Source organism: Fukomys damarensis, unplaced genomic scaffold (genome assembly GCF_012274545.1).
Source record: "Fukomys damarensis isolate Sample0158 unplaced genomic scaffold, DMR_v1.0_HiC HiC_scaffold_21, whole genome shotgun sequence".
NCBI classification, from domain to species: domain Eukaryota; kingdom Metazoa; phylum Chordata; class Mammalia; order Rodentia; family Bathyergidae; genus Fukomys; species Fukomys damarensis.
Genome location: NW_022900933.1, coordinates 37646313 through 37670184, shown reverse-complemented (window position 1 = coordinate 37670184; position 23872 = coordinate 37646313). Strand labels below are relative to the sequence as shown.

The 23872-nt window shown below is 47.8% G+C and overlaps 1 protein-coding gene across 5 annotated transcripts in view; it reads right to left on the bottom strand.

Moving 5' to 3' along the window:
• Nucleotides 1-23872, bottom strand: part of Eml1 (EMAP like 1) — a 137978-nt gene that overhangs the window by 40912 nt on the left and 73194 nt on the right. For 3 of the 5 annotated variants that reach the window (XM_033766791.1, XM_010609127.3, XM_033766792.1), the window contains exons 2-4: nt 20611-20793; nt 9284-9416; nt 318-449 (exon numbers count right to left, since the gene is read on the bottom strand). In XM_033766791.1, the coding sequence (XP_033622682.1) occupies nt 318-449; nt 9284-9416; nt 20611-20793 (448 nt within the window). Of the gene's footprint in view, nt 1-317; nt 453-9283; nt 9417-20610; nt 20794-23872 lie in introns of all 5 variants that reach the window. The other 2 variants (XM_033766790.1, XM_010609128.3) reach the window with 1 other exon arrangement.

Sequence of the window (23872 nt, the reverse complement as noted above, 5' to 3'; positions counted from 1 at the left end):
ATCTTAAGCTGGCAGCAGACACACCAGAGGGACGACGTGCTTCTCACAGAAGCCAGAACGGCTTCCCAAGTGCGCAGTTCTCAGGAACCATTTCTGCCCACACGGGGCCCACAAGCCTGGGTCACAGGTTTCTGCCCTGGAAGTAGTTCGTGTGAGCTACGCTGGCAGCTGCCCTCCAGTGACTGTCTGGTCAGAGCCAAGCTCTGGCGGAGCCTGGTGTCCAGATGTGGGCCTGGCTCCTGAGGGCCCCAGATCGTCCCTGGCACCAGGACTAGCAAATGTCCCAGCGGGCCCCCGTCGCCCAAGTGTCGCCTTACCTCTCGCTGTTCTTCTTGCCGCTGGAGGAGCTGCTGGTAGAGCCTGTGCGGTTCCGGCCTCCCTTGGAGTCCCCAGAGCTCTCCCTCCGGCCACCAGGGGACACTCGTTCAGAAGAGCTGGTCCGCTTGATGCTGCTGAAAGGGGTGACAATGACATCCTTCGTGCTGCCATCCCACCTCGATGCCAAGGGTCAACTCAGTACACAGCATCTCACTCTTCCGCGTGGGTATTAGAGACAGATTGGTTCTACAGCCCTAGCTGCTGTTCAGAACATCACTCGGAAACAGTGCCTCTGTCAACTGAGGAAACCGAGGCACAGGATATGGCCTGGACTTGAAGGGGCCCGACTCTGCCGCAGGGTGCTTCAGTCTGGACCACTGGTGCTCTACGGGGTGATGTCACTCCCAGGAGACAGGTGGCAAGGCCCGAAGCATTTCCGGTTGCCACAGCTCAGGGCAAGGGGACTATTGCTGGCCCTCAGGGTAAGGCCAGGGGCCAGCTACACATCCTGTGAAGCCCAAGATGGGCCTTAGCAAGGGACTGAGCAAGGCCAACAGCGTTGGTGCTGAAGGGCCTCAGCCTAAAGGTGACAGGGGACAGTGACACCTGGGTGCCTGTGGAACGGTGGCCACACAAATGTCCTGCTACGTGGAAATGTCCTCGTTAGAGGCGCTGCCTGGCCTGGAAGCAAAGCAATCAACTTCATACTGCGCAGCCAGAGGGACCCGCTCGGCTGGCAGCCTGGGAAGGGAGGCCTGAAAGCTTCCCGAAGCCGGGCATTTCGGGGGAAGATCAAATGAAGGGCGGGGATGTGTTGTAATTAACCAGACCGAGGAGCCGGCCTCTAGGAAAGCCACAGGCCCGAGCAGAGAGAGCCCATGGTGGCCAAGTACATGTCCTCAGCTTGCTGGCTCTGAAACCCCAGCCCCCAGGGCTTCAGCATTTGGGGGCCAGGCCTGGGGGTCACTGTAATGAGGCAGAGCCCTGGTAAATGTGATCAGTGCCTTTGTAAATGGACAGCTCTTGCCTCCTTCCACTACGGGTGCACAGTGAGAGGATGCAGACTGGGCCCCAAAGCCCTCATGTGGACATGAGTGTGGACATCTGGGCTGGGCTTGTGGAGCACTGTGCCGTGAGGCTGTATCCCAGCTGTCCTCACTGGTCTCGTTCAGCTCCGTCACAAGCGCTCCTGAGATCTGGGCTCACCTATCACTCTGTATCTGCAGGGCCTCACAAAGAAGCTCCATGCGGACTTACTAAGGACAAGGGCGCAACCATGGGTGTGCAACTGGGGTGCTCTGAGGTCACACCTGACTTGGAAGGTGGGGACGCCCAGGGCTGGGGTGAAGAGGCACAGATCTGCAATTCATCTGCCACTTGCTGGATGGCTCGGGGCAGGACCGTCCATCTGGTGGCTGCTGAGGGGCCACGGAGACATGGACGTGGAGGAAGCCACCACGTGGGACAGGGAGGAGGGCAGGAGAGAGTGAAGCGTGGCCCCAGGGAAGAGCTAAGTTCAGATGGCGCTCGGGACATGGACAGAGGCAGTGGAGACACAGTGGACAGCAGGGGGAGGGGCAGAGAGTGGTGCTGAAGCAACGCACGGGAGAAAAGGGAGGGCTGAGGCCCAAATGAAGGAGGACACAGACCAGGCCTTGCAGGGCCCGCGCTGCGCCAGCTCTCTCTTCCTGGCTGTCGCTCTCTGTCCCTCCTCGGTCTCTTCTTCCCACCTTTTTCTGCACCTTCCCACCATCCAGTTAATAACCTCTTCATACTGCTTGTGAACACCGGCTGGTACCTGGCTTCTGAAAACTCACCTCTGGAGGTAAGCAAAGTCAATAAAATGACCAGGATCGCAATTATTTCAATGCCCTTTCTGCGCAGTCTTTTTGGTAACTGAGAAAGCTTTAGATAATCAGCACTAGTATCCAACTGCAAATAGCAAGGGCATGTCTTAAGGTCAAGTGTGAGTTCTTAAGAGTGGTCCATTTTTCTTTTCTCTTTTTAGACAGGGTCTCACTATGTAGTTCATTCTGGCCTTGAATTTGTGGCGATCCTCCTGCCTCAGCCTCCCCAATGCCGGGATTACAGGTATGCACCACCACACCTGCTGAACTGCTCAGTTTAGGGACAAGAAAATTACAGACCTCATGAGAACAGTACATTTCTGCGACATGGGATTGTAGTCTAAAATCACAAAGCTTTTGTGTCTGAAGTTCCAAACCTTCCAATGAGGAAAACCAGGTGAACAAGCCCCAGTGGGACTGTTCTCTGCCAGGTGCCTAGGCCAAGCCCTAGCTTTGTGAGTGAACAGCTGATGGGGCCCAGGGGACCTGAGACAGAGCAAACCGCAGCGTCGCCGCCTCTGTGGTGCCCCTGTGGGAGTTCACGGCAAGTTCATGGCAATTTAGAGAATTGTATAAAACACACTTACGAGGCTAAGCAAACCCTGACTCTCCGTCAGTCGTAGCCAACCCGAACCAACTTTCTAATGATGAACAATCAGCCTGGGGCTGGGGAAGGGGCAGCATGTGCCCAGGGCTCAGAGCTGTACCTGTGCTGTGCCACTTCCCAGAAAGCATCACCCTTATCTCACAGGGGAGCCAGGTCGGGGTGTGGCAGCACCTGCCAGAGTCTCAGCAGAGTGGGGCTGGCGACTGCACACCAGTGTGTGCACAGCCCCCACCAGCCACAAGATCGCCCGTGATTTATGAAACACGGAAGCACACCAGCTCGAGTGGCCCTCGGGGCATCCACACACCAACACTGATCAAGAATCAATACGGTCACACACACCAGGCCAGTGATGGCGAACCTCTCAGAGCTTTCAGCGGTACGAGCAGCCGCTGTGGCACGCCCCGGTAGGCTCGGGCTCCTGCGCTGGGCCCTGGGTTGGACCCTAACGCCACTGTGCTCTCCTTGGGGCTGCTCTGTCTGCTCTGCCTGCACAGAGAAGGCACAGACCTATGTACGCCACACAGAAACAAAGCAGAGCAAACCGATCAAAGTGCGTGAAAGAATTTTAAGAAGCTTCAGGCCACTGCAGGATCCCACATCAACATGGAAAAGCATTTTGCTTTGTATATACAGACTTGGATCTAATCCATCACAGTCTTTCAAGACATTTGTCATTCCCGCATTTGCATCAAAATGTTTTTTAAAAATCTCACTATTGTCCTATTTCCAGGAAAAAGAAAAGATGTTTCCTTTTGAGAGCCAAGGGCTCTTATGAATGAAAGAGGGTTTATCAGGACTCCAAGGAGGGACTGAAAATAAAAGCTTGAAGACAGACATTTGCAGTAAGGAGGCAGCCTCGAAAGGGCAGGGCGGAGGACTCACTGCAGGAAGTCTCCCTAAATCTCCAGCGGGGAATATCAAAGAAGTTGTGTTCCCTCTGGACCGCCAGTGAAAACAATGCTATTTATTTTGAAAATGGCAGGGGCACTGGTTTGCCAGTGAGGGCAAAATAATGCAGTATGTTCTCCATGCTGAAGGCAGGTAACGGGTTACTGGGGTGTAAATGCCTGAACAGCGTTTCTCCCTTTCCCTTCTGTTCTCCATACCCACTGCCCAAGCCTCAGATCTGCATTCTGAAAATAAGATGGTTCCTTACATCTTGTTACATATGCACCAAAGAATTCTTGCCAACTTAAATTTCAGACACAGAAAAATTTCTGCAGTGAAGACTGGCACTTAAGAAAAAGGACCATCTTGCTTATGGGTGGGTAACAGCTCACAAAGAAGCTACAATCCCATGTTTCTTTCATCAAGTGATTTGGAGTCAAGGAATGGTTTTGCAAATTTTTCTAAGAACATTCCAAACTTTTACAAAGGAAAGAGAAACTTGACAGGGAGCGCTCAGGCATAACCAGTGATTTTTCAGTAATTTCATTTGTCGTGACAGCCAGGTAAGTAACTAGAGTAAAACAATTACCCACTCAACAAATACGTATTAGGCATTGACCACGAACTGGGCTGAAGACCAGTAGGGCCAACCGAGGGCCAGGACCAACATGGCTTTTCTTCTGTGAACTCAGCCATACCTGATCCTGATGAAGATTACACACTTAATCACTGTCTAAAATATGTGTCTTTGTCTTTGTGACAGAATACAGTTCATTTCCTAGGAAGGCTGGTGGTCTTAGGGATCTTTCAGGAAAAAAAAAAAAAAAATATGTGTCTGTCTTTGTGACACAAAACACAGCATTTCCTAGGAAGGCTGGTGGTCTTAGGGATCTTTCAGGAAAAAAAAAAGCGATTTTGCCTGCCAGGGGAAGGCAGCTACCTCTGTCAGGGGGAGCCCTGCAACTTCTGATAAGGAATGGGGGCCACGTGGAGTGAGGACAACCGCAAACACCACACCAGCTTACCATCTCTGTCTCAATGGCTCTGGACAACAAATACATTAGAAATAATTTTTTTCAATCAACTAAAGAGTGATTTTCTTTTTCCATTCTCCAAAGCATGTATCTTTCTGGCCCTGACTTCAGGACAGTTGTACTTTTAACAAGTGGAAGTGTTTTTCCAAAGGACTGCCGGCCGTTTGTTTGGAAGCAATGGCTATTTCACTATTCTATCTTGTACTTGGCACTAAGCACTTTTAAAATAAGGCTTTCAGTGCCAGTTTTGTTCTTCTGATCTCTATTCTCACAGCTCTGCCTATTGTAATGCTCCATTTAGGAGCTGAGAGAATGAGTGATTGTCCCTTTCTGGGGCAGTGGAAATGTCCTTTATTGTCAGCTGCCGCATTCCACACAGCTAGGTGTGACCTGCGAAGTCTTCCTGGGATTTTTGGCCCTTTTTTCCTTTGACTGATGGAAACAAAGGTCTCCCAAAGATTCCAAGGCCAGCCCCAGTTCCAATAGAAGTCTTAATTGGCGACACAAAGCACAACCGCTGGGGGCTGGACTATTTCCAAGGGGGATTTTGTTCTTAAGCACCAGGCTGAAAAACCCCCAGAGAAAAGAAAACAAACATACACCCAAGCAAGCACCGCAGATGCCCCAGATCATTCATCCGGAACTCTGGTTACCAAAAAATTCCCACGTGATTGTAAACATATTTGAAATTACTCCATTGCTGTTTTAATCCTAATACACAGAATGCCTGGCTTGTTTCTTTCCGCTGTCAGAATTCTCTGCTAATGAGAGATCTGTAAGAACGTGACCACAGAGTCACAGCAAGATGCTGCCACTTCTGTTTCCAACTTAGGAAGTGATGGACCCACAGAGCCCGGGAAGTCGGATGAGTGACTGCGCTCAGAGCCCAGTCCTGGGCCCTCAGTCTAGAAAGCTGCAGAGCTCCCGTGGGCAGCTTTATGCCAGCAACAGCTTAGCAGATAACCCAGTGACTGTTCTGTAAACTGAAACACGAAGTCTGCAGAGCCTTCGAGTGTTTCGGAATGCGTTACTATTTAACACATTCAGGACAGGCCCGTAATTCCAATGTGGTGTTGTCAGGGGCCTCGGAACCACAGGTGGCACCTGCATGACTGTCCAAGAGTGGCAGGGACAGGCCCACTGTGTGGTGCGAGCTGGACAGTGGTACAGCCACACACTCACGGCCAGTGGTTCAACCTGATAGGACGTGTCAGGTGCTAACACACACACGCACACACGTGTCACTCAGTGCCTGTGGATTGTAATGTACCCTCCATGCCCTCTCTCCTGCCTTCCTCTTGGAGCTCTGCATATCCAGCCAGAACACGGGGCCTGCTGCTCTGCTTGGATTCCGGCCTGCAGCCCTAATGAACATGGCTCTGTCTCAGGCTCACAACCCGCCAGGATCTATGCCTGGCAGGGCTCTCACCCTGGGCCACAGCTCCAGCTTCTGACCGATGCAGCAGACTGGATGGGAACAACACAGGTGTCTCCCAGGCTGAGGTCCCACTAGGTGTGTCTCATAGGCGTGTCTCATAAGTAGGTGTCAGGGCAGGGCACGGAGAGGGGCAGGAGCTCCGAAGACATCAGACAGACAGACCCCAGTGGGGCCCTTTTCTAGCCCTGGGGCCCTACCTTCATGTCTCTGAGCCTCAGTTTTCTCACCGGCAAAACAGCGATAACAATACCTACCCTGACTGGTTGGTTGGAGGACAGGAGATAATGGTACACCTGGCCCTTGGCTTAAGTAATTATCAAAAATGGTTTCTGTCATTACCACTGACTTAAAAAGGGGGTGAAGCCAGGGGTGGCGGCTCTCGCCGTAACTCCAGCCCTTGGAGGCTGAGGCAGGATGACTGTAGGAGTTTGAGGCCAGCCTGAGCTACAAAGCAAGACCCTGTCTCGAATCCCCCCGCCCACTCACACAGAAGGGTGATGTCCTCGCCTCCTGTCTCATTCCCACTCTGCGGCAAGTGTCAGATTCTACATACTCCTGTGGTCAGTTTCAAAAAACTCATCCCGACACTCAACCTGCCCTGAATAAATGTTTCAAATACGGGAGCTCAAAACACAATCTTCTAAGAGTCCTAAAAATTACATCAACGAATTTTGGGAAGGCTAAGAAAACCATAGATGTGGGCATTACTGCACATCAAACTTACTTTGGACCAAATGTAGAGACTTCTACAAAATCAAACTGACCAAGAATGCTTCACATATGTTCTCATGGAGCAAACGAACCAAAAGCTAGAAATTTACCCACATTTCAATTTTTGAGGGGGAGGGGTACCAGGGATTGAACTGGGGTCCTTGTGCTTGCAAGGCAGGCGCCGGAACCACTGAGCTAAATCCCCAGCCCTCTTTTTTTTTTTTTTCTTTAAAGCTTTACCTTTTTGTCTTTCAGCCTGGCACAGGGCATATGGCTCTATAACAGAATATAATTCAGCCTTAAAAATGAACTGGTTATACGCTTTGACATGGATAAACCTCAAGGACACTGTGCTAAGCAAATAATCCACTCACAAAAAGACAAAGACACACGACCCCCTCAGATGAACTGTGTGAAGGACTCAAAATCACAGATACAGAAAGAAGAGACACGGAGCCAAGGGCTGTGTCTAAGGGGCATAGTTTCAGTTTTGCAAAATGAGAAAGTTCTAGCAATGTAGTGAACAATACAGACATACTTAACGCTACTGAACTATTTACTTAAAGATGGCTAAGACGGCTAAGCTGGTAAATTTAATGTTATGTGGGTTTTTCTTTAGCACAATTATAAAATGTAACAGATGGAAACCTGAATTCTGAAGAAGAAAGTCAATCTCGTCACTCTCACATGGAGATGCATAGAAGGTTTATCTACTGCTGACAGCTAAAATCCAGGGCATTTTGGGTCGATTATAAATACAAATGGTTCGGTTAGATATAAAATAAGGCCAGGAATTGCATTATAAGGTTCTAAAAAGTACTGCAAAAACAATTTTTAAAAAATCACACATAATAAATACATAAAACTACACGGTGAAACACAATGAGAATGTGCCTTGGTGAAGGACAGGTCATTCTGTATAGACTACATATTCAAAAGATGTCATAAATCTGTTTAATACAGCTGCTGCTTGCATCCATTTTTAGGCTTGACGTGATCTACTGAAAACCCAGTTGTACCTGGTCATCTCTGGCCTGGTTAAAACACCCCCACTTTGTCTGACACACACCCTGCTCGACCCCCTACTCACTCACCCAAACCCACCGCCCCCACATCAGCACCTGACATCACGCTCCAGAATCTCACCCAGCAGTTCTCTGCTTGCTATGTTTTCCTTAAAGCTGCCGACCCATAGCACCGGGCCAGCTTACAGGCTGATGCGTGTGCCCTACCTTTTAAAGATCTGGTCCCACAGCCCTTGCTGCTGGCCGAGCACTCTGTGTCTGCCCCCAGGGGCTCCCTTCTTTTCTCCTGGACATGTGAACAAGGAAATGCCTCTCTGTGTCTCTTTCTATCCCCTCCCGTGGTCTTGCCTGATGCAAAACACAAAAACAACTTTGTTCCACACTAGGGCTCTCCCAGACGGTGTCTGTCTTGGAATAAACTGGACATGGGGCTGACCAGAGCCACAGGGCACTGCCAGTGGGAATCAGCCACCTGTGAGAGGGACACAGGCAGGCACTGAACCTCAGCCTCTGTGGGTGACGGCATCGCCCACGAAAGGCCCACGGAAACCCCACCACCAAATTCCCAAGCCCCTGCAGGACAGAAACTTTCTGCGAGAGCCCTGGAGACTGAAGCAGATGAAAGGAGAAGACAGATGGGGAGATTTTCATTCTAAGTCATGACAGCATCAAACATAGCACAAGCCCCTCCAAGCCCACAGGAGTCTTCAGGGAACCCGAGGGCCTGTTCACAGCCTGGGCCCCCAGCTGGGCCCTACTTAGCATTTTCACGACTCCACGATTTGTTGCATGCTTAATCCCCTGACAGAGAGCTGCAGATGGATTTCCTTGAGGCTTTTATATTATATAAGCATTGGGTGTTTAATTTTCCACAGCCTAAAAAATTCAGACTGACTACAAAATAATTTTAATATGCCAATTATGAAATTATAAAAAAAAAGTTGAGAACAAACTATGACCTGTCCGGCAGACACTAATGTCTAGAGCCTTACTGTTAGGTACCAAGTAAAAGTATGAGCTTATCCATTTACAGATTAAAAAAAAAAAGTCTAAGTTGCTATGGCAACCTGCAGTTTGCCTTGCTCCAAATATGGATAAAGGAACAACATACTCATTTTAACCTCCCTTTAGAGTCCCATTTATTTTTATAAAGAGAACCTTAAGTGCAAACCAGAAAGGTACACTGTGGTTTTAGCCACTGAGATTTCATAGACAATGCATTTAATTCCAAAAAGCAAGAAGCAGAATTTACATAGTTTCTATAACAGAACAGTAACACATGGGAGGCTGGACCTGTGCGAGGTTTAACTCAAGAGAAAGAAACACTGTGATGTCACCTACAAGAGGAACACTCTTTAAAATCGAAGAAAGTGCTGCACCCCAAATTCCCACGAGGCATGCCTTTGGCCTACCTTTTGGTTGCCGGCAAGGTGGTTTCTTTCCTGGCCCCCGAGGGGGACGGCAGAGAGCCACTGGGTTTCTTTGGTAACACGGTGCCATTGTTGACAGTTGTTCTTAAGGGCAGAGTCTGCACCAGTGGTCTTGCTGTAAGACAAGCAGAAGAGGGAATGAGAACTTTCTCCTTCGGGAGGTGGCGCTTTATATAAGTCAAGCTGTGCAGAAGGGAGGAGGATGTCAACTGAAAATGTGAACACAAGTGACACAGGTGTTGTGACAAACGGTACTTGAACAGTGAACCCAGACACCAGCCTCACACACTACCCAGAGAAGCATCGGGATCAGTGGAAAGCAGGAACTGTCACATTTCCGGAAGCAAACATTCTCCAGTTTGGTGATGAGTTTCAGATGCAATACTAAAAGCACAATCCATGAAAGAAAAAAGTTGCACAGTGTAGACCTCATTAATTTTTTTTTAATTCTGAAAGACATTCAAGAGGATAAAAATACAAGTCATAGATTGAGAAAAAAATATTTGCAAATTATGCATCTGATAAAAGGCCTGTGTAGAGAACATAAAAAGAATTCTCAAAATTTAACAGGAAGAAAATAACCAGTCCAATTTCAAAAATGTGTAAAAGATCTGAATGGATTCCTCATCCAGAAGAAAGCAGATGGCAAATACGTATATTAACGTCATCCATCATTAGGAGATGCAAACCAAAACAATAATCAAATGGCTCTACATGGACCTCCTAGGCCAGCCAACACCTGAAACACACACCTGGCTTGGCAGGCCAGGACGAGAGGCCACAGGAATTCTCCTCACTGGCAGGAACATGAAATGGGGGGCCCAATTCGGAAGACAGCTTGGCAGTTTCTGATAAAGCTAAACACCGTCTTAGCGTATGATGATCCAGTAATTGGGCTGACACTAAGTATTTACCCAAATGATCTGAAAACTTCTCTCTACACAAACCTGTCTGTCAACATTTACAGCAGCTGTATCCATGGCTGTCAAAAGCCGGCATCTACAAGATATCCTTCAATAGGTAAGGGGGTAAACATTCTGGACTCAGTGATTAAAAGGAACAAGCCCGAGCTGGGCTGGGGTGCACACAGGTAATCGCTGAGACTCGGGAGCTGAGGCAGAAGGTGGGGTGCAACCCCCACTCACCAGTGTGTGCAGCTCAGCGACTTCCCCTCCAACAGGGTGGTGAGGGTGTGGGGCGACCGTACAGAGAAGCCAATTCTCGCGGCCCACATCCACAACAGAGCATGGGAGTCATGATATGGCACTGGCCCTGGTACGAGATGTGACGGTGTTGTGAGAATGTAGCTTCCTCTCTGAAGCCCATGACCCAGGTCTCTGGCGAGACATCTGGAAGGTCAGTGAACTGCCTGACCAGTGCGCCTCAACACTATCAAACTCATCAACAGTAAGAACACTGCTCCTCTGGAGGGGCCCAGGGAAACCAGATGACTGGCTCTCCTGTGGTGTCCTGGAGGGGTGTCCAAAAAGGTGAGGGGTAGAAGGCACTAGGGACCTAACCCAAAGAGCACTGACTACATCTTCAGCCCACCTATCTGTCCGTTCATCCATCCGACAGTTGCCCAGGATGGCCCTGAACTTGCAATCCTCCTGCCTCAGCCTCCCACACAGCTGGGATTACAGGTGTGTGACCCTTAATGAACAATAATTATCTTCAGTGGTCCATCCTTGCCACATTAGTTAAGACATGAACAGCAGGGGAAGCTGGTTATAGGATACAGGAGAACTCTCCACTCTTGGGGCTTTTCTGTAAGCCTGAAACTATTCTAAAATAAGAAATTTATTTTAAAATTCTACTATAATTTATTTTGTTTAACTCAAAATTAAATCTGCCTTGATTTGAGCTGTTAAAATTGACCTGCACATTATAATGACTTTTTTTTTTTTGGTGCTGGGGATTGAACTCAGGTCCTTGCGCTTGCAAGGCAGGCCACCGAACCGCTGAACTAAATCCCCGGCCCTATAATGATGAATTTTTAACACACAGAACCTTTTCAGTGTCTAAAGCCGAGGACCAGCCTGGCTTCCTGTAGAACAGGGAGGTTCGGCTGGTCAGCCCTCCCACGCCTCCTCAGCATGGTACATCCAGTTCTGACCCTGCCCTGGGAGCTGCCACCCCACAGTGCAGCCTCACTCATATCCACGCCCCCTGCCCCCCTCCCTGTCCCCCACCACTTCTGTCCCCATCCCATTGGTCAGTGGCCCCCCAAAATTCACATCCAAGAACCCCAGGACGTGACTGGCTGTGGAGCTGTAGCATTTGTAGTGCAGTCAAGGTTAGGCTGCTGATGGGACTCAATGGAACCCAGTGAGAGGCCTCCACAGGCAGGCAGGCAGGCAGAGTGGAGTGGTGTCCTTGGCCTGGGAGCACAAGGCCGTCCTGCAGTCTTGGGCTGGAAGGCATCCGTGGCACCGTGCCCACTCCAAGAGTGCAGAAGGAGCTGCCTGCCACCAACTTGCCTGGCCTGGGACCTGGTGCAGGGCTTCAAGGCTCCATACTGAGGCAGGTCAGTGAGGCCCAAGGCTGGCTCTGACTGGCGTCCGTCTCCCTGGGCCCGCCAGTGCCAACTCTGCTCACGCCTGCGAGGGCCCTTGCCGGCTCTGTCCAGCCCAGGCTCCTCAGAGCTCTTCCTCACTGACCATCAGCACTCCATGAGGGCCACGGCAGCCCAAGACACCAGCCCGGTAGGAAAAGCACCAGCGAATCAGCCACAGCAGCTGATGTAGGTATGGGCAGAGTTGACACAGAAGTTGACACCGTGCCGTCTGGTTGGTGCGATTGTGCCCTGTTCAGCTCCCGTTTTACAAGCATGCCTGGAGGAGATGGGAAGAGGCGCACCCCAACTTCTGGTCACAGCTCCAAAGCTCTGTTTGCCAAGCTTGTGATCCGGTCTCATTCCCCTCCGTCCGATGTGGTTTTTCACACCAGGCATCTGAACATCCCGTGTCCCCCACACAAACAACAAACCAAACCCCACCTCGTTCTTTGCAGTGTTTGAAGGTGAGCACACCCGGGGGTTATCTGGGGGCTCACAGGGACACATGCTGGGATTCGCTCCAGGGCTGTCTCAGTGAGCCTGGAGGACCTGAGACTCTGCATTTGGAGCCTGCTCCCAGCAACAATGCTGCGGCTTGGATCCTCTTTCCACTCCCCCTTCAGGGGGCTTCCATCTTGTGCTCCTGGAGGTGAAATCCAGGACGTAGGGCCCAAGGACAGCATGTCAGAGGATGCAACATGACAGATGCGGTATCAGAAGCGCCCCTGGCAGGAGAGCTGGCCGGCCGGCCAACTGGAACCATGAGCAAGCAAAAGGCAGACTAGGGGCAGACAGGACTGGGCTCCTTGTCCACCCGGCCTTATTGGGGTCTCAGTAAGACACTGCCCTGCCCCAGCCTTGGTTTGTCATGAGCCAGGGATGCCAGGCCCCAGCCCGTGCACAGAAGTGGCTCCACCCCAGGGCAAGATGCCGTTTCGGATTCAGGGTGTAATTCAGCATCCAGGGCAAAGAGAATGAAGTGTAGTGTCTGAGTTATGACGGAGAGAGACAAGCAATAAACCTGGACGCGTCCCCCACACTGACACCCAGGGAAGGAAGTGGGCAGCAGGGTGCAGGGTGGCAGCTCAGGCTGGGTCAGGAGCCACAGGTGAGGCTCCGAGGCCTGGTTTCCTGAGCCATCAGGGAAAGGTTCCAGCCAACACCTGCTCAGGTACCTGCCTGCTCTGGGCCTGTGCTCCTACAGCCGAGAGAGGGGAACGTGATGTGAAGCCAGGCTGAGTCAGCACAGGTGTGAATTCCCTGCTTTGGGCAAAGGGAGAAGCCTGTGGTTCTGTGAGCAGCATTGCAGCCCGCAGTTTCGGGATCCATCCCGTACTGTTCAGTGTGAAGTTTCCAGACACCAGCGATGGGACTTCGACTGGTAACAGGAGCCAGTCTCCTGAGGCACATTCAGCACCTCACATTCATCATCAAGGGAAAAATAAAATGTTTCCTTTCATTTTCCTCTCTTCCTCTGTCTCCAACCAACCAACGTCCTCCCTTCCTTTCTATCTTGATCCCTTCCTTCCTCCCCCACTTCCTGATTTCCTTCCTTCCCGGAAATGAACTTAGGCAAGTGCTCTACCACTGGGCTTTGTCCCCAGCCCTTGTCTTTATCAATAGAGGGAAGAGAATATTCAGACTTCAAAAAGTACTATTGTGATGATGTACTTTCAAAAACCACAGTTCTTGTAAAGAGAAAATTCAAGCATAGATAGTCAAATGTACTAATGCATATTATGATACTGTCATAATCTAAAGTTCAAGAAACTCAATGTATATGAATATTCAATGTGTAATATCTGATAATTAAAATTGTTCACTAGGTTTAGGAATAAATTTAATGATGCAAAGTGTTACTGTATGTAGTTAATGTATAAATCTAAAGTTTAATTTCAGCATCTCTGACCATTACATAGTAAGAATTCTCAACTATGTATTTCAAAACTTAAAAGGTGTCTGTATTCAGGTCTGGGGAAGGCAGTGAGTGGCGGAGAGGATTCCTACCACTGCCCTCACCCATACCTAGCAAAGCTGCAGTCCTCGGCCCGGTGCACACAATGCTCTGGGCTCACACCCAAGCACCAGTACTGTCCCTGAAACGAATAAACTGCAGCCCGGCCCTGGGGCAGAGCTCGATGCAACTCCCGCAGGAGTGAGAAGGCCTCCCCCAGGGTCACAAGCGCTTCTAGGACACACTGAGGGGACAGGGAGAGGCCAGGCACCCGGGGGCATCACCTGGACCTAAAGACTCACAGCAGATGTAATGCACTCTTACTACCTCACTTTAAAAAGGTTTAAAAAGTATCAAAATGTGCAAGTCAAATTTTAATATACTGTATCACAGGTAGATGAAACTGTACCATGTTTTTAATGTTAATTCTGAGGCATGGGTCTAGCAGTGTAAGAGTCCTGTAACATGAAAAATTCAATATACACCCAGGTGTGGCAGAGCACACCTGTAATCCCAGCACCTAGAAGGCTAAGGTGGGACGATCACTGAAAGTTTAAGGCCAGCATGGGCTACAAAGTGAGCAAAGTCAAGGCCAGCCTGAACTATGTGGTGAGACCTTGTCTCAAACAAAACAAAACAAAACAAAACATACGCACAAAAATCAATCAATATAATAAGAATATATGTGGGCGAAAAGACATTAATGAACTGACTTCATCTCATAAAGTTACTTATTAACAATTTAAATGTCCATCAACTGAAAAATGGATGAGGAAAATGTCAAATTTAGGAAAATATTATTCCATAAAAATAAGGAACAATGCCTGATGTAACATGGATCTACCTTGAAAACAACCAGAGTGGGCAAGAAGTCAGTGGCAAAAACCACATACTGGGGCTGGGGATGCGGCTCAGAGGCACCACACCTGCCTCGGAAGCACAAGGTCCTGAGTTCGATCCCTGGCACCGCAAACAAACAAAACCACACACTGTACTGTAGGAGTGGATGACAGAAAACATCCCAGGCTGGCAAATCTGGAGATAGGCAGTAGATTCATGGGTGCAGGGTGGGGGCAGGGGGAGCAGGCAGGAACAACTGCTAATGACTGTGGGGCAATGGGCATCTTCTAAAATTAGACGGGGTGATGATTTAACAACTCTGTGACTACATGAAAAACCAGCGAATGGCACACTTTTGCAGGGCCACTTTTATGATATGTGAGTTACATCTCAATAAAGCTGCTGCTGAAATGTAATTTATTACACAACCAGGGAAATGTGAATGCAGAGTTGATATTAGAGGATGAGAAGGAGCTGTTATCAACTTTAAGGGTAATAATGGTAGAGCTTTTATGTCTGAGAAATACATACTGACATATTTATGGATAAGATGGCACAGTGGTGTGGAATGGCTTTAAAATAGTCTGGTATGAGGTGAGCAGAGGTAAGGGAGAAATAAATAATAGTACCTATGGGACGATAAATGATGAAGGTAGGTAAAAGTTTGAACTTTTTTTTTCTTTGGTACCAGGGATGAAACCCACAACATTGCGCTTACAAGGAGGCAGTGGAACCACTGAGCTAAATCCCTGGCCTCCATTTGAACATTTTAATATTACAAAGTTTTACAACCAAAAAAGAAAATCTCCAAAAAGCTAAAATCATCTTCTAACCTTTTCCTATAAATCAGTGTAGAACATCTGTCTGAACTGGGGAGGGCAAGGAATGAGAGAACTGGAAGAAACCAGTGTGTTCTACCTAAACAAGCAAAAGAGGAGTTGTTGTTTTGTTTTGTTTTGTTTTCTGTAATTCAATTTGTAAGGAGAAGGATAGGGAGGAAGCACAGAAGACAAGAGAAAGACAAAAGAGCCAATTACACCCTAAATTTGGTTAATCAGATACAGAGCTAAGTTAATTCTTTGATGGCACAGAGTTTGACACTTTTAATTAGCTAGCAGCATCTATCTAATAAAGTCTGAGAGGAGAGACTATAGCATAATATCCTACTCACAGCTATCCCCAATGCGATCTGCTGTATTTAAAATATTTTGCAAATTGAGTTGACCTTGATAAAAAGCACTCATTCCAAGACACAGAGCTGCTGCTTCCTAAGTATTTGATCAGAATAGTGCTAATTTAGATCATATTGAAAAAGGCAGCGTGCATGGATGGCAGAAGGAATGTGAGTCCCTCCGGGCTCTGGCACCCTGTCCCAGGTGTGTCCTCAGCTAGCTGTGCAGCCTGGGGCAGAGGACCCAGCTGCCCTGAGGGCACAGCGACACCTGACCCATGGAACTGTGGAAGGGAGAGGGGAGCCTGCACCCCCGAAGCATCCATCACTGAGTCCAGCACTCAGTGAGCAGACGGCAGCTTCAAGTCTACCCTGAAGATGGTGGTGAGCACTAAGCGGGGCTGTGCCTCCCGATCGATCTGTCCACTGTTGACAGTGGCTACCATCCAACTGTGGTTTCACCGTCTTCTGTGGCTGATTTGCTTACAGGCATCTCCAACAGAAGCCTCAGGGTTCTGTTTAGAGCTATCAGTTAGCAAAATTCTCTGGTCTATTAATTAATGAATAATTAATGAATCCACTAGTTGGTCTAACTAATAAAAATATTTGCAGAAGACAGATCAAAGTGTTTTTTTTAAATAAGCTGCCTCCTGCCTTGCAAATGAAAGGACCCAAGTTCAATCCCCAGTACAAAAAAAAAAAAGCTCTCTAGAGTCTGAGTAAAAGCAAGTTTAATCTAAAATTAAAAATATGAAGTATTTACTGGTTACTGCATAAAATGATAATCCCAGCTACATGGAGAATGACTAATCTTAATCTCCATTTTATATTTTAAATTCCAGCCCTAAAGGTGTAGGGGAAGTGGAAGGGAAAAGAAAAAATATGAGAAAAGTAAAAAATGGAAACAAAATCTTTGTAAATAGGGGAGGATGGAGGGGGTAAAGGGAGGCAGGGGAATGGGGAAAAAATGAGAACCAAGATCTCTCATGTAAAGGTACAATGCTGAATGTAACTATATTGTATACTTAAAAAGGACCAATAAACTCAATGAAAAAATAAAATAAAATTCCAGTCCTGAAATGCAAATCAGCTATGCACACACACAATGGGTCTGTTATCAAGGGAGCTCCAAACCTTGATCTCTCTTCTGGAGGACACAGAGGAACAAACCCCAGCTTTCTGACATTTGTCCCAGCCCTGATGGTGACCTCCGATTCAAATGGGAATGGAAAATGGCAAAACAAAAAGTGATTTTTAAAGCACATTTTTCTGATTATTAAGAAATGCACATCACAGACCATTTAGAAACAAACTAAAAGTATTCAGAGAAAGAAATGAATAATCCCACTACTCAGAAAAATTCCGCCGGTAATGTTGGTTGCATCTCACCCAGCCTTCTCTGCACAACTGTCATCTCTTTAGTTGAAATGACTGGGTGCATTCGACCTTACGTCCTGCTTTTGAGTCAACGCCATACACAAACACTTCCGTTCTTGTTATCAATAACACGAGCACTGTAAGGATACAGGACTCAATCATATGGAAATACCATCATTTCTGGCCAGGCCCTAACTGCCTGCTGTTATCCTATTGTTTCCTACCTAATTTGTCTCCACTGTGCATAACCTGGCAAGCCACCCCCCCATTCACCAAGCCTTTTTCTGTTCACACTGACAGCAGCAACAGTAAAAAGGTCCACACTACACTCTGGTACCAGTGAGTCTGGCCCCACTCCAGTCACAACTCTGAAAAACTTTAATATTAGCAGGACTTTAAGGCACAGAGACCTCTGTCATGGCTTGAATCTAGATGTCCCTCAAAGCTTCATGTGGTCATGGGTGGGGATTTTTGGAGCTGGCCAGATCTAGGGTGTGATGCTGGGATTAAGGGTATATGATTACTAAATTAGTCCACTGATTGGTCTGGCAGAGTTTTGGATGTGGATCATGGCAGGGTCCACCCTGGGTGTGGGTGGCACCATCCTTGGAAGGGACAGAACACAGAACAGGCTGCTGCTGCTTTGCTATCTCCTGCCTGCCATGGACTGTTTCTCCTCTGGGACGCCCCTCTGCCGTGCCACCCTGACCTGGAGCCAGCTAACTATGGACTGAAACCTCTACAAACCATGAGCTGAATGAATCTTTCCTTGTTTAATTCTGAGTGATGGGAATTGAGAAAAAAAATAACTAAGACAACCTCTATCCACCACATGACTCTCTCTCCCTAGTTACACAGTAACTCCAGGTCTGCCAAACTGAAATGTTCCCTACTGTCCTGTCCGAATGTAAACTCAAGATGCACAAAGCCCACTTTGCGAGGTTCTTTCTCCACAGAGAAGGGTATGACAGAAATCAGTATAAGGGGCCACCTTGAGGACGGGCACGTGCTGTGGGGAGTCCAGGGTGCAGCATGTCACAGGGGCTGGCCAGTCTCCCCCCGTCTCGGGAAGCCTGGAGCTCGGTCTGCTATGGATTGCTTCCATGAGGCTGCCGGGATCACTGTTATACTAGACGATTCACACAGAGGATGATGAAACAGATCCAAGCTTAGGCATCAGCGTGAATCTCTTTAAATGAGTGAAGTGCTATCTTGAAAAGGGATTACTGGACCAATCGAACAGGTCCCTGCAGGTCAAACTGCTCCACTGGTTCTTCAACTGAACAATTTCATCCCTTGTAGGTCAGACTACCAACTGTTACAACCCTTGTGGGTCTAATTCAAACTTTACTGTTTTAGTGAGCTTTATTTTTGAGAAAACTTTGATTTCATCTCTCCCACTGATTCGATGTTTATTTAAAGCGATGCTGCAGCTTATTATTGTCAAGGCCTCAAACCTACCAGCCAGCAACTCTCCAAAGCAGCATCATTTACCCCCTTGGTCCCCAACCAGCCTTCACAGTGGGCAGTCGGACACTGCAGCAAGGACAGCGATTCTCGGAAATGGGCCGCCACAACCACCAACCGTGTGCAGACTTGGTCTCACCCCGAGATCTCATTATGGGTACAGTGGACCCTTGACTTACAAACTCAATTCATTCTCCAGGACTGGTTGTAACTCAGGTTGGTCAACTGAAGGCTCAGGCTCACCTCCATAGCCTTGGAAGCCTCTCAGATGTGATCTCTTACAAAACAAAGGTTTGCCTAAAAGTGATGTTGCTGAAGACAGCCCCTTGCTGGACCATGGCTCCTAGTGCCAGGGGCCAGAGCAAGGTGCGGGAGGCAGGGGACCAACTCAGCCGCCCTCTGGGCCTCAGAGACACAGCCCTCAGAGCTCTGATACAGAGCCCCAGCCACACAGACATGCCCTGCTTTCCTGTGGCCTTCCTTCTGCTTCTCACTGTGACCTTCCTGCATTCATTTCGGATTCATTTTCCCTTATGAAAGGAATCTTATAAATAAATATTGCATGGCTTGGAAATAAATCATTTCTCTTAGAAGTTTTATAAAAATCAAACTTCACTCATAATCAAGAAAAAAAAGAAAACTCCTGGGTGTAGCCATTATATTCCCCCCTTTCTCTAAAAATAAGGAAGTTTTAGAAGCCTGTAGCTTCTTATACTATAACTACTTCAAATATACCCATTGGGATACAGGAGTCATCAGATTTATTTTTGGAAGGCTGAGAAGGTCAAGAATACCTAAAATAGCCTGGTTCCTATGTAAAATATCCTAATCATTCTGTAACTTAGGAGGAGTAAAAGATTACTTTAAAAGATTATTCAAAATAGAGACATCAGCTGAGCATGTGAGTTGGTCATAGCTACCCTGAAGAACAAAGGAAGAGAGAGGACTCTTGTTACAAATGTGCGAAAATGTACCAAGTATGTGAGGAAAAACTAAGACACAACGACAGACAACTGTCTCTTGATGCTGTGGAAAATATATTAACTGTGAAATCATTTGCTAATTCCAAACAATAGAGAAAGGCATTTTTAAAGGTACATTTACATGCTGCGATCTCAAAATGTAACTGAAAAGGAATTTTACAGCCATGACAAGACAGGAAAAGTTACTTCAGCCAAAGGTTGAGGGGGTGCAACTTCTGTTCAATGCGGACATCCAGGTGCTGACTAGCGAGAGGGAAACTTACCAGGTGTTTATTTCCAAAACTTTAAGAAGCAGATCTCTACAAAGTTATTTTACCCAAATGTTATTTTTTATGCCTCAATTCCAGAAGCACAGAGCCATGAAAGGATGACTGCAATTTGCTAGAAAACCCTGTGTGTAGAGGTCTCATGGCTGGCGAGGCCTAGGGAACACAGACAGTGCCTGGCTGCCGGTGGGGTGGGGAAGAGCGGTGCATCTAGGGTGTGAATCTAAGGTGCTGCGGGATCCTGGGCTCCCAGGAGGAAGGGAGGACAGGGCCACTGTCCCTGGCTCAGGGCCTTTCCTGTGGCACCTGGCTGATTAGCTGCCTGCTGCGCTGAACTGGACCACAAGGTAAGCCTGGTACCCAGAAAGGATGGGAGTCAGCGCCAGATTCTCCCCGGGGTGCAGCCTGCAAAAGGCCGGAGGAGGGCGGTTCTTCCTGCACCCCACAGCATATGCGGAAACCCTGCTCTCTGCTGCCCCCCCCCCGGGACAGCCCCTCCCTCGTCTCCACAGCCATTCAGCGATCACTTCCAAACGCACACCGCTGGAGAGGGCGAGTTGGCAGCACCCTCCTGCAAGGCTGCCACGCTCGGTGCCATCATCGTTACAGCGCTAGGGCTGGGTTCCCCTGGTGCTGAGCTTTGTTTCTCTGGTCCTCAGGGGACCGGGCCGCCCCGCTCCTGCTCCGAGCCCACCTTTGGTAGGTCCTTTCCTGTTGAGCACGGCCTGCTGCTCCTCGGTGATGTTCAACCGCCGAACCACGTCAGCCAGCGCCGACTTGAGCAGCTGGATGTCATCCTCCTGCATCTGCACGCGCTGCTCCAGAGAGGCGATGCGGTCGGACACCTCCATGCTGCTCGCCGCAGACGCGCTGTCATCTAAAGCAAAGGGAAGGGTGGCATGAGTCTCACGGGCTCCCCCCGGAGCCCTGCATTAACCCAACACGACCCACAGAGTGCAATGGCTGCTCTGATGTCAAAACCGCAACTCCTCACCCTGTCACAGTCTCTCTGCGCCCCGCCTCTGTGCTTTTCGGGTTTAGACTGTGGTTTTCACGGTCACCGTGTTTTTCTACATCCGGGCTGGTCTATTTTCTTTTCCATGACATCTGAGAACCTCAGAAGTGGAAGGGAGATTAAGATCTGTCTACAGCAACTTTCCACCATGCAGAGCACCGACTCTCCTGGTCTTCTGCTTTTTCTCCAACAGTGCTGGCTGACAGGTAGGTGATACAGCGTAAGGCTGCACTCTCCCCGGTCCAGACTTCCGGCAGCACAGCGCCCTTGGTGCACATGGCTGCCGCTGCCTTACTCAGAATCACAAGCCCCAACTCTCCCGAGCTCTGTAAGACTGCACAGGATCTTCCAGAGCAGGACCTGCTTCACGATATCAAACAATCCAACTCACACTGACTAGGAATACAAGGAGAAGAGAGAGAAAAAGAAACAACAAGGCAGAAAGAAGTCTAAGAATTAATGGCCCAAATATCCCAGATCTGAGGGGCAGAAAGGTGCAATTACAAAGCACTCATGAAAGACCAAGCAAACAAAATGCTCCAAGGACAACCTCGAGGTCTTCAGAGTTAAACTGCTGAAAACCAAAGGTGAAGAAGAAACACTGAAAGCACCAAGAGCAAACGACATATCCTCCAGAGGACCAAGTCTGATCAGCACCAGACCTTGCATCTCAAACCCTGCAGAGGCCGAAGAGAGGGGAACGGTGTCTTCCAGAAAGCTGGATGAGAAAAAATTCAATCCGGAATTCTATGTCCAGCAAAAGATCTTCTAGGAAAGAAGGCAAAACAAAGTCATCCTCAGATGAAGAAAATTGGGAAGAATTCATCCCAGAAGGTCTGTAGTCCAGGAGATGCCAAAGAACGCTCTTCAGGCTACACATAAATTATATTAACTGTGTCTCAGCCCTTCCAAGAATGAAGAGCGCTGCAGACGACAAATTCCTGAATTAGCTCAACGACTAAACTTTTTCTTCTTCCCTTTTCCTCCCCATGTTCTTATAAGCCTTTAAACTTTTAACAATAAAAATGATAGCACTGTTTGGTATTGTTAATATTTGCATATAAAATGAGCATGAATGAAGTATACATTACTAACTGTAAGTGATTATTGTTTACTTTATGGACAAAACTGCCTACATCTATTGTGGATCACAGGTTGTTTTGAAATGTGTGTATACCATGAAATGACCGGGTCAAGCTAATTAACATCTGCATTACCTCCCATACTTACCCATTTACTATTTTCCTGTTGTAGTAAGAACACTTAAAATCTACCGTTTTTGTGATTCCCAAGAGTACAAGCTACCATTCTTAACTGCTGTACTGCAGTTTGTGTAAGCTGCCGTTATTAAGTATAAATGCCTAGCATTTACACTAAGTGTAAAAGTTGCAGAGGTACATTGTAACCGCTGGAAAACTACTTAGAAAGAATAAGGTGAATAAATGAAGCTAAAAGCCAACAGAGAAAATAAAATTCAAGGGCTGGGGGTTTAGCTCAGTGCCACCGTGCCTGCCTCACAAGTGTAAGGTCCTAAGTTCAAGCCCCAGAACCAAAAAATAAGTAAATAAATAAAGTAAAATTCAAATTCAAAAAGGAAGGAAGAGGAAGAGGGTTAAAAAAAAGACAGAGAGGTCAAAAGCAAGAAATAAACCTAACAGCAATGATTACACTAAGTGTTACAGGATAATAATAACTTCATTAAACACATCACATAAAAGACAAAAGAATGTCAGGATCAAAAAATCCTCTGAGCCAGGTGTGGTGGCAGAGGCCTATAATCTCAGTACTCAGTAGGCTGAGGCAGGAGATCTCCACAAGTTTGAAGCCACCCTGGGCTACATAGTAGCTCAAGGCTAACCTGAACTACACAGCCACAGTCTGTCTCAATAAATAATAAAGTAACCAATTAATCCAAAAAAGCAACACCCAAATATATGCTCTCACAAGAGTCACATTTTAACTACAAAGACACAAAGAGAACAAAAGGAAATGGATAGAAAAATACCATGTGGACAGCAAAAGAAGGCTGGATGGGTAATATTAATATCTGACAAAGCAGATGTCAGAAATGTATTATTAGAGACATAGAGGGTCATTTCAAGGGGAGAAAGGCCAACAGTCAGGAAGCTGCAACAATCACAAACACACCTAAGTTCAGCACACATGAAGCCAAAAGTTACAGACTTAAAGTGGGGGCAGGCAACCCTGACACTGTTCCCCGAAGACCGTGACACCCCAGCTCCCTGTGACAGGCAGAACTAATAAGAAAATCAGTAAGTGATCTGAACAACAGCAAAGGATCTGTATCAGCTGCAGTAACTTATTACTTATAGAAAAGCCACACCCAACAGTTCACCTGCACTCATTGCATTCTGGGCCTTAAAACAGACGGGCGTGGATGAAGTCAGAGACCGAAAGAGAATATTCCCTGACCACAGTGCTGTACACTAGAAATAAAAGTTAGGGAGACAAATTGGGAAGCCACCAATGTTTGAAACTCAAATCCTTCATGGGTCAAAGAAGACATCACAGGTGAAATGGGGAAATATTATTAACTGAATGATAATGCAAACCCCACCTGTTAAAGTACATGAGAGGCAGCTAAAGCCAGGCTTTGAGGGAAATTTATAGCTTTTAAACATGCATGAAATTGCTGCTGAGGATGTGAAGATGATTGGGCCACGGGCCCGGCCTTAAGAAGCTCTCCGCTTAAGGGCGAAGATACATGGCTGCATGTTTTTAAAAGAACTTGACAGACTGCAAAATGGAGCTATTGTCAGTGTGGTAAAGTGAACACCAAAAAGGAGACATGAATTACAGTTGAAAAAATGGCAGCAAGCAGAGGGTGGCCATGAAGGGTAAAAACATTACCAGGTGGAAAAGTAAGCATTCCCAGGCAAAGGAAATGGTTTAAGCAGAGATGGGGAAATGGGAAAACCTA